Source organism: Microcebus murinus, chromosome 9 (assembly GCF_040939455.1).
Source record: "Microcebus murinus isolate Inina chromosome 9, M.murinus_Inina_mat1.0, whole genome shotgun sequence".
NCBI classification, from domain to species: domain Eukaryota; kingdom Metazoa; phylum Chordata; class Mammalia; order Primates; family Cheirogaleidae; genus Microcebus; species Microcebus murinus.
In genome coordinates, this window is record NC_134112.1 from 46,719,216 (window position 1) to 46,733,889 (window position 14,674).

General features: G+C 46.6%; 1 protein-coding gene across 1 annotated transcript in view; it reads left to right on the forward strand.

Annotated features, from left to right (window-relative positions):
* The window catches only part of TMBIM7 (protein lifeguard 2), a 29,564-nt gene that overhangs the window by 14,266 nt on the left and 624 nt on the right, over nucleotides 1–14,674 (forward strand). Inside the window, exons 7-10 of the mRNA XM_012779632.3 lie at nucleotides 4,327–4,364; nucleotides 4,454–4,541; nucleotides 7,908–7,997; nucleotides 10,853–10,900. Of these exons, the coding sequence (XP_012635086.1) occupies nucleotides 4,327–4,364; nucleotides 4,454–4,541; nucleotides 7,908–7,997; nucleotides 10,853–10,900 (264 nt within the window). The remainder of the gene's footprint in view (nucleotides 1–4,326; nucleotides 4,365–4,453; nucleotides 4,542–7,907; nucleotides 7,998–10,852; nucleotides 10,901–14,674) is intronic.

The following is a 14,674-nucleotide window of genomic DNA, read 5'->3' on the forward strand; positions in this document are numbered from 1 at the left end:
CAACAAAAGCATCTTGTTATGGAGAGTGGGTTCCATCTAGTTCACAAACTAGTATGTAAGAAATGCAAATTTCTTCAGTTTTGCAAAATGCATCTTCCTTCCTTCCTTCCTTCCTTCCTTCCTTCCTTCCTTCCTTCCTTCCTTCCTTCCTTCCTTCCTTCCTTCCTTCCTTCCTTCCTTCCTTCCTTCCTTCCTCTTTTTTTCTCTCTCTCTCTTCTTTTCTTTCCTTTCTTGACAGAGTCTCACTTTCTTGCCGGGGCTAGAGTGCAGTGGTGTCAGCCTAGCTCATAGCAACCTCAAACTCCTAGGCTCAAGGGATCGTCCTGCCTCAGCCTCCTGAGTAGCTGGAACTACAGGCACACGCCACCGTGCCCAGATAATTTTTTCTATTTTAGTTGTTTGGCTAATTTCTTTCTATTTATAGCAGAGACGTAGTCTTGCTCTTGCTCAGGCTGGTCTCGAACTCCTGAGCTCAAGCAATCCTCCCATCTTGGCCTCCCAGAGTGCTAGGATTACAGGCATGAGCCACTTTGCCCAGCCTGCAAAATGCATTTTATTTCTATTTCAAGTCTCACTGGGAGCAGAAACCGTCTTGAGTTCAGGTTTCCCTTATTTTCATAACTTGCATCTCAGTTCAGGAGGGATTTCCCTACACCAGAGAGTTGGGGGCTGGAGGGCCTCTAGTCCTTGGCACTCCTCATGTATCCATGGTCTGGTCCTGGTTCCGGGTTCCTGGTTCCCCAGTGTTTCACCACTTCTACCCATTTCCTGTCATCCACTGCCATTCCGCGCCACAGAAGACTGTGCAGCACCCTTTCTTGTAGCCAATTCCTTTTTGTGCTGCCCATGGGGACTCCCAATCTTGCCAGCTCTCAGCAGAAGCTCCCAGATTTTCTAAACCTGCACAGAATCTGAATTTCTATCCTTTTACCCCCACTCCCCAGGGCTCAGCCCCCCAGATGGAGGTCTTGGGGCTCCTCCTCAGGGACTCAGCGGCATCTAAGTCATTCCCCCATCCCTGATTCTCTTTCTCTCACTTAGAGTCAGGCCACACCTCTCACCTCCGGAGACCAGGGTCTCTGAAGCTCACCGGTAGTAGCTCCTAGGGTGTTTTGCTCCTCCTGGGAAAACCCAGAACCGTCCCAGTAGGATTTGGGATGGTGACAGCTAATGATTCTTTTTTGGGGGGGGTTATGTTTCTTCCCAAGCAGTGTTGAGCATCTTTCCATGTGAAGATTTACTTACCAACTGATGTTTTCCTCCTCTGGTTCCAGATCAGATTTGTGGTAGCTTATAAAAATGTCCACAATAGAAGAAGATAAGATAGATTAATGGAGAAAGCTGATGGAAGGAAAACTAGGGTGGGTGAGTAAAGATGGTGGTAGATTAGTGCACGAAATGCATGAAGTCCGACACACTTGAGTCCTATACACCTGAGTCCTATACACTGAGTCCTATATACTTGATCCTAGATTTAGATGCTAGTGGTCACAGCAAGCACACACGCCGAGTGGTGAGATTCTCTGCGTCCACTCGAGGCAGGTCCGTGGATTATTTACTGGCTGTCCGATGCCCGCATTTGAGCATTCCCTCAACTGCAGGGACATTGAGGAGCCTTTCTCAGCTGGCGTGGATACCCTGCTTATTGCCCGGGCCAGCACCTGCACTGTCCCAGTTCCTGCGCTGACGCTGACGGAGCAGCAGGCCCCACTCAGGAGGGACAGGGGCTTCTGCCAGACACAGCGACGCCAGGAGTCCTGGAGCAGAGGCCGTGGGAGGGGCAGGGGCAGCAGAGGGGGTGCTACGTTCTCAGAAGCGTTTGCATTTCTTATTTTAAAATTTTAAATGCCTTTAATGTTTATTGCAAGAGGAGATAAAAGTTATGAATCTCCAAAAAAGGGAGCTCCCATCTCTGAGGTTTTGTTGTTTATCTCAAAGCAAGTAAAAGCTTAAGAGAAGATAAATTGGAGAGGGGCACAGAATTTGTTGTATTTTCTAGGCTTAATGTCATGCACAAGGGTTTGGAAACAAATGGGGAGAAAAAAATTTCAGAAAAGGAGTTGACAGACAAAAGGAAAACACCCACATTCACTAAAGACAGGTTTTGTCCCATAGAATTTTGGCTCCTTGCACCCATCCCCATCTTGTTCTGAGCTCTTGAAGTCATCAGACAGGTTTGACTTCTACGCCTCTTCCTGCTCACTCTCCAACTCTTCTGAAAACCAAAGTTGGTTTCCTGCTTGAAGTCACTCCTTCCCCCTCTCCTAGTCTCTGAATGACACACGCACACTCATACACCACTCATATCACAGTCACACATGCCACACACACGTACACACACACACCCCCCCACACACATACACACCAAGGTAAAAAGTACATTTGTAGATCCTATTGTCGTTCATCAATGGGGACCCTCCGCACAGCAACATTTTATCAGGATATGCCCTCTCTACTGAGGCTTCATCCACGGTTTGGGTGCTGACACTTCCTGTAGTGCCTGGGTGACAACCTTCAGCCCCAGAGTGCCAGGAGACGGGACTGAAGGGCAGGTACCATCCCAGGGCTGGGGAGGAGGAGGGGGAAAGCACCAGGGCTAGAGCACTCTCCTCACCCCTGGAGACTGGGATGGCGGAGGATGTGGGAGAGAGAGAGGCCTCGACAGCCAGCAGCCAGCCAGGCCAGGGGACCGGACCCAGACAGGCACTGAGGTTGTGCCCTGGCCCACAGTCTGGCCCCCCACCAGGGCCCTGTGACACCCGCCAGCCCGCAGCCTGCTCCGTCAGGGGAATCCAGATGCCTGGCAGAGACGCTGGCCCAGAGGGAGAGCCAAGAAAGAATCCTCCATTCTCAGGAAGTAGGAAAGGACAGCACTTCTTAACAGAAGGGCCAGGACAGTGACAGTTGCGGGGCCTTGAGCACCTGTTGCCCAAGGATGGCCCAGAGCAGAGGCTGGGAAGGGACTGGAGTCCAAGAGAATCTCGGATCACCCTTCTGGATTGTCCAAGCCCAGTGGGAGAATTGCTGGATTTTCTACTTTGTTAAATTCACCTAAGTGGGCTGTATTTGTCTCCATTACAGGGAAAAAGTGTGTTTATTCCATGTGCAAATGACATTTTAATGATGTGCTTGCATCCAACCCTTTCTCTCGAGGTTAATTTTCTCCTTTTCTGCTAGCTCATTGCTTCATGTTTCTCCAGCTCCAGCAGCACATGAAAGGAGTGTGTGTGTGTGTGTGTGGTGTGTGTGGTGTGTGTGGTGTGTGTGTGTGTGTGTGGTTTGTATGTGTGACTCTGTGGCATGTGTGTGACTGTGTTGTGTGTGTGGTTTGTATGGTGTGTGTGTGTGTGGTTTGTATGTGTGACTCTGGGGTGTGTGTGTGACTGTGTTGTGTGTGTGTGTATGGTGTGCATGCGTGTGACTCTGTGTGTGTGTGGTGTGTGTGTGTGGTTTGTATGTGTGACTCTGTGGCATGTGTGTGACTGTGTTGTGTGTGTGGTTTGTGTGGTGTGTGTGTGGTTTGTATGTGTGACTCCAGGGTGTGTGTGTGTGAGACTGTGTTGTGTGTGTGTGTGTAGTGTGCATGCGTGTGACTCTGTGGTGTGTGTGTGACTGTGTTGTGTGTGTGTGTGGTTTGTGTGTGGGGTGTGTGTGTGTGTGGTTTGTATATGTGACTCCATGGGGTGTGTGTGTGACTGTGTTGTGTGTGTGTGGTGTGCGTGTGTGACACTCCGTGGTGTGTGTGGTGTCTGTGTGTGACTCTGTGGGGTGTGTATGTTACTGTGGTGTGTGTGTGGTGTGACTCCATGTGGTGTGTGTGTGACTGTGTTGTGTGTGTGTGTGGTGTATGGATGTGTGACTCCGTGGGGTGTGTGTGTGAGACTGTGTTGTGTGTGTGGTGTATGTATGTGACTCTGTGGGGTGTGTATGTGACTGTGTGGTGTGTGTGTGTGTGTGTGTGGTGTGTGTGTGTGACTCCGTGGTGTGTGTGTGTGTATGGTGTGTGGCTGTGGGGTGTGTATGTGACTGTGGTGTGTGTGTGGTGTGTGTGTGTGTGTGACTCCATGTGGTGTGTATGTGGTGTGTGTGACTCTGTGGGGTGTGCATGTGACTGTGTTGTGTGTGTGTGGTGTGTGTGGTTATGTGTGTTCTACTGTTCACGTCCCATAATCGCCCTGCGTAGCTGTGAGCACCAGCTTGTACCTACCCACCTGGCCCCTAGACCTTCTCACATGTGCAAACCCCAAACCTCCTGCTCCACATTCTGGGCCTCAGCCTCCCGCCTCAGGAAGCAGGCTTCTGATTTATTGTGAATTTTGTTTTTAGACAGTTCTTGAAGGCCTGATGCTAGGAGCCGTAGCAAGGTAAGTCTTTGATACACATTTCCTTTTATTTGTGTGCTCTTTTCTTTGAATGTATGTGAACGTTCAGTAATTACAATCTCTGGTTTTAGTTTCTATAAAGTCCATGAAGTATTGTGGGCAACAGCAGCAACCACTCTGGTGACAGTGGCTCTCACTTTATTTGCTCTACAAACAAAAGTACGTATGATTGAAACAGATTTCTGTCATGAGGGAGCATGCTAGATGTATCTCTTTGTCCCTTCCGACCCACTTCCACACTCCCACTAAGGCTCTTTTGCCTTAGGTTTTGTGTGGCCTTTGGCCAATGGGAAGTCCCAGTGGGAGCCTGGGGGGCAGAAGAGGTGTTTATTCCCATGGCATCTCCCCAACAAGTTCCCCTTGGGCTAGGCGTGTCCCTTACCAAAATCCATTGTGTCTCGAGGGGGCCAACTCAACACAGCCTTCTGGGCTGTTCCATTACAAACCACCGCACTTCAAATTGTCCTGTGTGTGCCATCTTTTCCCTGATGGGACCCTGACTCACAAAGGGACTTGAAAAATTAAAAAGTTGTACAGTTCACCAGGGCCACGATTTTCCAGAGAACACCATATCATTCAGGATTGTTCCTGTTTAACTGGGTGATGAGCCAGAGTCTCTCCAACCAAATCTCCTTGAGATTTGATGTCAAGGTGTATTTTCTGTGGTCCTTCCTTGTAGTTCTGGTCACTTTCCTTTAGTAAGTCATAGGTTTGCCTTAGTCAGTTTAATAACTTACACAGAAAGGAGTGTATTTTCCAAGTTGCTTGGCACACGTCATAAGGAAGGTCTTATACACGTGCAGAATTTTAGCCTTTTCCTGATGGAAAAAGGAAGACACATCAGAAAGATGGAAGGGTCTACTAGATATTTACCCAAATTGTATCAAAAGTTAGAGATTCAACTTTAATTCATTATCAGATCAGTTGTTGCTTTTTCAAAGCTGGTCATTTGTGGAAACCAGTCTATTTGTAACTAGGTAGCCCCCTTCCTGCAATGAGTGAGGTGGGCTGCTGCTAAATGCATAGATTCATTAAGTCACTTTATTTTTTTTTTTTTTTTTTTTTTTTTTTTTTTTGAGACAGAGTCTCACTTTGTTGCCCAGGCTAGAGTGAGTGCCGTGGCGTCAGCCTAGCTCACAGCAACCTCAAACTCCTGGGCTCGAGTGATCCTTCTGCCTCAGCCTCCCGGGTAGCTGGGACTACAGGCATGCGCCACCATGCCCGGCTAATTTTTTTATATATATATATCAGTTGGCCAATTAATTTCTTTCTATTTATAGTAGAGACGGGGTCTCGCTCAGGCTGGTTTTGAACTCCTGACCTCGAGCAATCCACCCGCCTCGGCCTCCCAAGAGCTAGGATTACAGGCGTGAGCCACAGCGCCCGGCCACATTAAGTCACTTTAAATCTTCTAAAATGCCAGAATACTTTAAAAAAGCCTATTAGTATTTTAAGTAACAGATGATCTATAACTCAGGTTCAGGGGAGTGAATTTGGAATTGGAATTGGAATCGGAATTGGAAGCTATTTTAAAGGTTCTGGTATTTGCACTGATGACTTTGAGAGGCAGCTGAACACATGTTCAACTAGATAACATTTTTTCCCCTAAGTTATGTGGTGGGGGTTGCAAAATTCAGACCCACCACAACCCAAGGGCTGCAGTGGAAATGTAGGCACACAATGCATCTGAGTTTTCTCATGAACCCCAACCGTCCACTTAGCAGGGGGGAAATTAACTAAATGTCCATTTGGTTTAAATTTCATCTGATCGCATGGTTGAAATAGTTCCTTTGGGTTGGGTGACAGTCTTATGTGGCTATAATATGCTCGGCCCCTCAGCCTCCCTCTTTCCCTGCTTTTCTCTCTAAAGTGGACTCTGGGAATTTGGGACAAGGGTGTGGCTTGTGTGAGCTCTTGGCCCTGGCCAAGAAGGGGTTGGGGTGAGATGCTGTGGCCCATTCTTGTTCCCTAATGACTATCACCTGGACCCCCTGGGTCCCTGCGTGCTCTGTGGGCCTCTGAAGCCGAAAGTCCACCATTGGCATGACTCGGAGCCTGTCCTCTCTCGGGCCTGGGCAGAGCTGAGGAGGCTTCCCACCTAGACTGACCTCACCCCAGTCGTCCTTCCTCACTGTCACATCTCCTTTCTGCCTGCAAGGAGCTAGCCGTAGGGTTTCACTGTCACTAGCCAGATTTACTGCTTTCTGGACCTGTATTGTCCAAGAGAAATCTAATGTGAGCCACAAATGCAAGTCATGGATGTGATTTTGAATTTCCTAGTAATTACATTAGAAAAGTTAAAAAAAAAGAGGCAAAATTAATTTTAATAATGTATTTTATGTAATCTAATACATACAAACTGTTACCATTCCAACATGTAATTCATATAACCAAAATCATAATGAGATATTTTACATTTTTATGAACTAAAATTCGAAATCCAGTGGTGTGTTTCATACTTACTCCACGTCTTAGTTTGGATGAGCCACATTTCAAGTGCTCAGTATCCACATGTGGCCAGCAGCTACTGTATTGAAGGCGTAGCCCTAGACAAAGCTCATCATGCGTCAGAATTAGCTGGAGGGCTGTCATAACACAGATTTCTGAGCCCTACCCTTGTTGTATCAGTAGGTCTGGGGAAGGGTCAGGAAATTTGAATTTCTCTAGTGGTACTGATGTTGCTGAATGGAGAACCACACTTAGACAACTAGTACTTTAGAATTTTCCCTTGGTGTGTTAAGGGCAGGGGACAAGATGAGGATATAAGGGAATTAGGAAAATGCTCTTGCAAGAAAATATCTTTTGCTACATCATCCAATGTTTTTGTTTTTGTTTTTTAGGCCAGAAGATGAATATCTTCTTTCTTTAAAAAAAAAACAATAAAAAATCCTACTCACCTCAGGCTGATTTGTGTCACTAATTTACAAAAGCAAACACAAAAATCACATGAATAAATTTCAAAATTACAGAAGAATCATTAGTAGTTATTTTTGAAAGCTTAGTATACATTTTTATTATGATATATGCATATAAATGTAAAAAGGATACCCAGTTAACATCTGGGTATATTTCATTCTATTAATGTTTTCTGCACACATGCTTTAAAAAAATATGAGTAATTATGATCATACTATGCATACAAATATACATCCTACTTATTCAATGTATTGAATTGAAAAATTTCCCTTTTCATTAGGGAAAATTTCATATAAACACAAAAATAGTGTAAAGAACCCCCATGTGCCCATTACTCAGTTTCAAAAATTATCAACTAGTGGCTACTGTTTTTTCATCCATACTGCTACCTTTTTCTCCCTCCAGAAGCAAATCCCAGTCAGTTTGACGTTTTTTACGGAGCATTTTTTAGTGGTTGGGGCTAAAGGATTGCCACAGTTCTCTGAATGGGCCAGGGTAAACTATTATCAATAGGCCAGTGTCTGTGGGGTATAAGATGCATCTCTAAACATCCTGAAACTCCTCATAGATGATAATTGAGTTGTTTGTACACTGTTTATGTTTCCTCAGTGGGATTTTACCATGCTAAATGGAATGCTGTTCGTTTTGACCGTCGTACTTATAGTCTATGGAATTATCGTAATCGCCATACGAGCCTATGTAAGTGGGATCTCATTTGGAAACCTCAGAGAATTGTCAAAAACACAGGTGAAGGGCTGGTTGTGTTAGTCTGGGTCCTCTGAGAAGCAGACATGGAGTTGGGGTTAAGCGAGTAAGGGTTTTACCAGGAGAAATGTCTGTGAGAGACAAAGTGGGGGAGCCCAGGGAGGCTGGAGGGGGGTCAGACCAGGACTGCCCGTTTGGCCCTGGGAGGGGGGAAAAAGGAGGAGGAAGGTTGGGTGGGGGCGCCGTAGGTGTGGCGTGGTCCGAGGGAGGCCACACCTACCCTCGTGGTCCCCGCAAGGCCTCCAGGAAGCCCCTGAGCCAGCGTAGTCCACCATGAGGGTGGTGCCATGTCTCCCGGGGAGGGCCCTGCTGCTCACAGCCGGCCCCTGAGAAGTAGCAAACATGGCCTACGAGCAAAACGCAATGGGCTGCGCAGCCCAGCAGCTGGGCCCGTCCGTGGCCAGTGGCACTCCCCCACTCTAGCCGGGGATCTGTGAGGCCCGTCCCCGTGGCCACCCCGTGGGCAGAGGAGCTGGGGCGTGGATCCTGAGCTCCTCCCCTAGGCAGCTGTCCTGCCCCAAGAGGGTGCTGGGGGACCCACCCATGAGGCAGGCAGGCCAGACTCCTGCTGTGTGTGGTGCCGCGTGTTTGGAGTATTGTCATATACGGCAGGAGTGGGAGACTTAGGCCTGTGTGCCCTTTTCTGACAGCAGCTTAGAGGAGGCACCTTAATTTCTAATTCCAGCTTTTTACTTTTCGCTTTAATATATTCACTGATACTAGGTAATCGGGCATGGGCCTATGTGTTTTTCGCAAGGCATCACGTTTAATTCTCACAACATTCCTGAAGAGTACGTGTCTCACCTATTTTATAGATAAGCAAAGAGGCCAGGTGAAATGAAATAATTCCTCCGAGTCCCTTAGGGAGTGAGTGGCCGGGGGTGGCATCGAGGCTAGGTCTGTGTGACTCCGGCGGCGACACGCTTCCCGCCACATTGCACTGTGCGTGGCCTGATTCGGGAGGGCTGTGGAGAGTGACAGGCAGGATCTGGCCCTTGAGGTGGAGGTCCTGTTGGAGACTAGGTCCACTGAGGGCTGGCCTGGGGCCTGTGACCCTTTGGCTAAAACCCCAAGGCCAACGTGGTCTAAATGTTGAACCAGCCGGTTTCTTTGGCAACAAGTGGACCTGTTACATGATCTGCGGACATACATATACCCAACAGTTCCGGCTGGGTTGGTTCAGCTTTATGAATGACCACATAGGCTTATAGCCAGGGAGGTTATAGCTGTATTTTAGAGATAAACTCAAAGGCATCTCAGAGATGTGCCTTAAAAGACCACAGCTCTCCATTTTTTATTATTAATGGTAACAGAGATGTCAGTAATAATAATACAAATATCTATTATGTGGGTTCCAGAGGTCTTCACAGTATCATTTACGTGCAGTTAAGAAACTGTGTTTCCCCTCTTCGATGCCTATGTGGATGTGAAGCTACATTCCTGTGTGAGTCGTGCCAGTCACAGCGAGCTAGTCAGGCGTCGTTCTCGGGAATCCCGCAAGGACCGAACACCCCCACCCCGATTTAGACCTGCTGCCCGGAGACCTCCACCAAAGCCCATGTATGGAGTTGAGTCCTTGAGGACTGAAGAAAAACTATCTTTTGGAAAAAAATAAAATGGAAATTATACTTAAAAAAAAAAAAAGAAAACTGTTTCCTTTAAGATAGATAAAACTGTGTTCCCATTCTAAGTTTTCTTTCACAAATCTCTATAACTTTACACATATGTTTTGCATGGAAGACTTTGGCAGAGCTGTGTCCTAAGTCTACGTGCTCGTTTGACTTTGGCAACTTTGAATCCTCCAGTCTCCAGTGATCAGGTGTTTTCTTAGTACTAGCTCAGTCTGGAAATACTGTGTCTCCCAGATGTGTTACTGGTTTCTGGTCTCCCTTCTTCACCAAGAGCCTCTCCTTGGTGAGAGCTGGAGTGCTCCGCCCTCCCTCTCAGAACCAGCTCTCTCATCCTGAAGAGTCAATGCCGTTTTTTTCCTCAGGTGTTGCACACCACTTCCTTTTCCTCTTCCCAGAGAGAGCCAGACCCTTTGCAATTTAGACTAGTCCCACATTCTGATCAGGGCCGTTTTGGTTGCAAGGAACAGACACCATTCAGACTAGGCTGAGGCAAAGACCCAGAGAAACTCATGGAACTCCCAGGTAGAAAGAAGAGCTGGAATTCCCAGGAGTGGGAACCCTACCTTTCTCTCTGGGGCTGAGCTGACTGGCCACCTCTTACAGCAACAACAGCTCCAGTACTGCCTAATGAGAAAATAGCCTCTGCTGCTTGGATACCTCTATCCTGAGAATTGATTTCTGACTGGCCTGGTGCATCTATTTAAGCCTAGTGACATACCAGAAGTTCCCAGTCAAAAGACTCACTGTTTTGGGAGTGGGTTTCTTCTACCTCTCGCCAATCTGCTCCAGCTTGGATGCGTGAAGGTCACTATGTCCTCAAGGCTACCTGTTCCAAGAGTTCAGGGGTGAGAAGATTCTCTAGAATGGCTATGTGGACAGGGCAAAAATTGAAATATGTCTAATACATTTTACTTGCCCAACCACATATGAGATGTCTAGCACTTGATGAATATTATTTGACATTGGCAAGGTTAGTATTCATTTGCTTGTTTATTGGAATTGAGTGGATGCTCTTGATTGTGTTCAAGAAAAGATGAGTTCCCCAAAAGATCTGACTTTCTTAATATTGGTTCATATCTGCCAGTAGTGACCTAAGTGAGCCTTTTCATTACTCTAAATATCCTTCTTGATATACTGTTTTGCTTCTTCTCTTTGCAGTGGCTGCATGTATTGTATGCTGCAATCGGGACTGTGATCTTCTCACTTGTGAGTGCATTTCTCCCTCTCTTTGATAAAGAATGTGGTATGTGCATCGACAAGCCCTTGTGATAGGCCTGGAGTTACATGGGGTCAGGAATGCAGTAGAAGCCCCACAGCAACTTGCTCCCTCTTAAAGGATCGTATTTAAAACCATCACCCTCAGTAGAGCTGGATGGTTTTCCCCATCCACAAAAACATCCCCTTTCTCAGCCGGGCGTGGTGGCTCACACCTGTAATCCTAGCACTCTGGGAGGCCGAGGCGGGTGGATTGCTCGAGGTCAAGAGTTCGAAACCAGCCTGAGCAAGAGCGAGACCCCGTCTCTACTATAAATAGAAAGAAATTAATTGGCCAACTAAAAATATATAGAAAAAATTAGCCTGGCATGGTGGTGGATGGCTGTAGTCCCAGGTACTCGGGAGGCTGAGGCAGCAGGATTGCTTGAGCCCAGGAGTTTGAGGTTGCTGTGAGCTAGGCTGACGCCATGGCACTCACTCTAGCCTGGGCAACAAAGCGAGACTCTGTCTCAAAAAAAAAAAAAAAAAATCCCTTTTCTCGAAAGGGCCAATATTTAAGAAGAGAATGAAGAATTATTTATAAGCTTCGAAACTCATTGCAGCAGGGGTGTGGTTTCATCCACTGCCCCCCCCCAAGGACCAGTTTCTATTCTTTCACAATAGGAACAACCTCTCACAGGGGACTGTGCAGGCCACTGCTAATGCATCTAGGAGACTCTTTCCTTACATGAAGTCCCATCTCTTGCTGTCATATCTTTAAAATTATTTTAAGGCATGTTTTATTTAAAAGTAAAGTTCAAACAACACAGAAGATTATAAAATGAAAATAAAAATCTCCTTCTTATCCCCTGCCCCGAAAGTAATGACCGTTAACAGTTTCTTGGAATCGTCTCAGAATTTCTTTACACAGATGCACCATTGCTTCTTACACAGATGTAGTTATATTACGTAAAATGTTCTACTTTTGCTTTTTCACTTGAAAATAATGGCCTCCACATATTAGCAGACCTGGGTCTAACTAATTCTTTTAGAGGGATGCGTCGAATCCCATTTTATTGCTTTTATCATGTAACATCTTCCAGGTTTTATTTTTATTTTTTTAACTATTTATTTTGAAAATTTCCAAACACATCTGGAAGTATAGAGAGTGCTGTAAAGAACCCCATATATATATATATATATATATTTTGAGACAGAGTCTCACTTTATTGCCCAGGCTAGAGTGAGTGCCGTGGCGTCAGCCTAGCTCACAGCAACCTCAAACTCCTGGCTCAAGCAATCCTGCTGCCTCAGCCTCCCGAGTAGCTGGGACTACAGGCATTCGCCACCATGCCCGGCTAATTTTTTGTATATATATATATTAGTTGGCCAATTAATTTCTTTCTATTTATAGTAGAGACGGGGTCTCACTCTTGCTCAGGCTGGTTTTGAACTCCTGACCTCGAGCAATCCGCCCGCCTCGGCCACCCAGAGAGCTAGGATTATAGGCGTGAGCCACCGCGCCTGGCCAAGAGCCCCATATATTATCACCGTGCCTAAAAACTATCCACATTTTGCTTCCTTTCCATTGTTGTTGGAATCATTTCATATTTTTTAAATGTTAGGAAAATTCACACCAGGAGTTAAAAGCTAGGTATGCACATTTCAGTTTTTCTCATTTCTTCTCCTGTTATAAAAGGAACTGATCTGTGATCCTTCACCTTTATTCCTATGCTCTCAGACTTTGTGTCCTGAAGCTCACAGTTGTAGCTCTCTGGCCTGTTTCAGGCACAGTTTGTTTCCATACAAAGTATGCTGGTGTTTCTGCTCCCCATTCTGTTTTGCAGACAGAGCAAAAACTCTTGTAGACTCAGGCAGGTCTACCTGATACAAACAAACAGCTGAGGAGGAATTTAGATTTGGGGGCGTGGGTTTGTGTGTGTGGCAGAGCTGCGGGAGTGTGAGGCACGTGCCACCCTCCCAAATGCTCCCATGGGCCGAGTCCCAGCTGGGGCTTCCCTGTGGGCTGGTTGTGTCTTGGGTGGTATCTGAGCCTGGTTCCTTTTGGGTCCCAGCTCTTCTCCTTCCCACTTTTCTGTCTGCCCTCAAACACATCACCTCTCCTGAGACGCTACACTCCTAACCAGCCCATTCATGTCTGCGAAATGACTGAGAGTCATTGTCCCCTCTTATAGGAAGAAGTTAAAGTCAGAGATTTTTGGAGGGGAAGAAGAGGGAAAAGCACTTCTCCATAGGCATTATGACTCCCAGGTGACAGATGGAGGCTAAGAAAGCTTGGGTGCTCAGCCACTGGGGGCCACTTTTTTAGGGTGACCAACTGTCCCCATTTCCCTGGGACTCAAGGGTTTCTTGGGACACCTATAAGTCCTGGACAAATCGGAATGGTTGATCACGCTAGCTTTTATTTCTTCCAGTGGTGCTGGAATGAGATATAGGGAGAAGAGGCCGGGTGCAGTGGCTCACACCTGTAATCCCAGCACTCTGGGAGGCCGAGGTAGGAGGAGGATTGCTTGAACTCAGGAGTTCAAGACCAGCCTGAGCAAGAGTGAGACCCCATCTCTACAAAAAATAGAAAAAATTAGCTGGGCATGGTGGCGCATGCCTGTAGTCCCAGCTACTTGGGAGGCTGAGGCAGGAGGATTGCTTGAGCCCAGGAGTTTGAGGTTGCTGTGAGCTAGGCTGACGCCACAGCACTGGTCCAGGCAACAGAGTGACACTCTGACTCAAAAAAAAAAAAAAAAAAAAACCAAAAAAACAAAGAGACAAAGGAGAAGGGGGTTGAAGGGACTCAGTAGTTAAGGTGAGCCACACACTTTGGCATCCCCAGGCTCAAATCTAGTTCCTGTCTTTGCCATTCAAGGCTCAGTTAAACCCACCTACCTTAAGTAGGTTGTTTCCACGTTACGTGAAATAATGTGCAATGAATCCGGTAAAGGCGGCCCGGGATGTGCCCAATAAATCTTGTCCTGTTCCTTCCTTCCCTTCCTCTTCTTTCATACGAGCCCAAGCAGAAACAGGAGCCAGGGAGAGCAAATATCTGAATTCCTTGGTAGGTTTCACTGAAGCAGACATCATTCTACAATAGATTATTTTAAAGCATCTCTCTCTAATGGGGCATTGATCCATCTGGCAGCCTCTGCCTCACAGCACTGGGCTCTCCGTCTCGAATCTGGACAAAGGGACTGAGCTTGTTGATTGCTTTTCCTCGAATGCCTCACGCTGTCTGGGTCTGTCTCTTTGCAACAAGCACCAGGATGAGAGCGGGCTCTCTGATTTTTTTATCTTGCTGTCTAGGAGCTCATAATTTTACCTATATTGCAGCTGAGCTAAAACATTTATTTTCGGGGTTACCCATAAACAGATCCTCTCTCTTCCTCATCCTATTTTGGGTAGACTGACATCATCACAAAGCCATCCTTAAATGGCAAGGTTTGCTATTGGCCAAAGCTCCGAGAATTCAGAATTATTACTCTGTGGGAACCATCTTTGTTTTCGTTCTTTGTTCAGCAAGAACATGGGGGGAGGAATCACAAACATAGGGCATTTTGTAGCTTTGTCCACCTGGTCCACATTATTGACTAAAGGTACAAAGGTTTTTGGATTTGGAAAGCAAAAGATGTCTTCCCGATTTGTTCCAACAGGCTTCGGGAGGATGAGGCACTTGCTTTATAGAGTATATCCTTGGGGACACAGTGAATGCTTGAGGCTGTAAGGAGAACACGATCAGCCACGAACTGACTTCCTGCAATATTTTTCTTGATGATA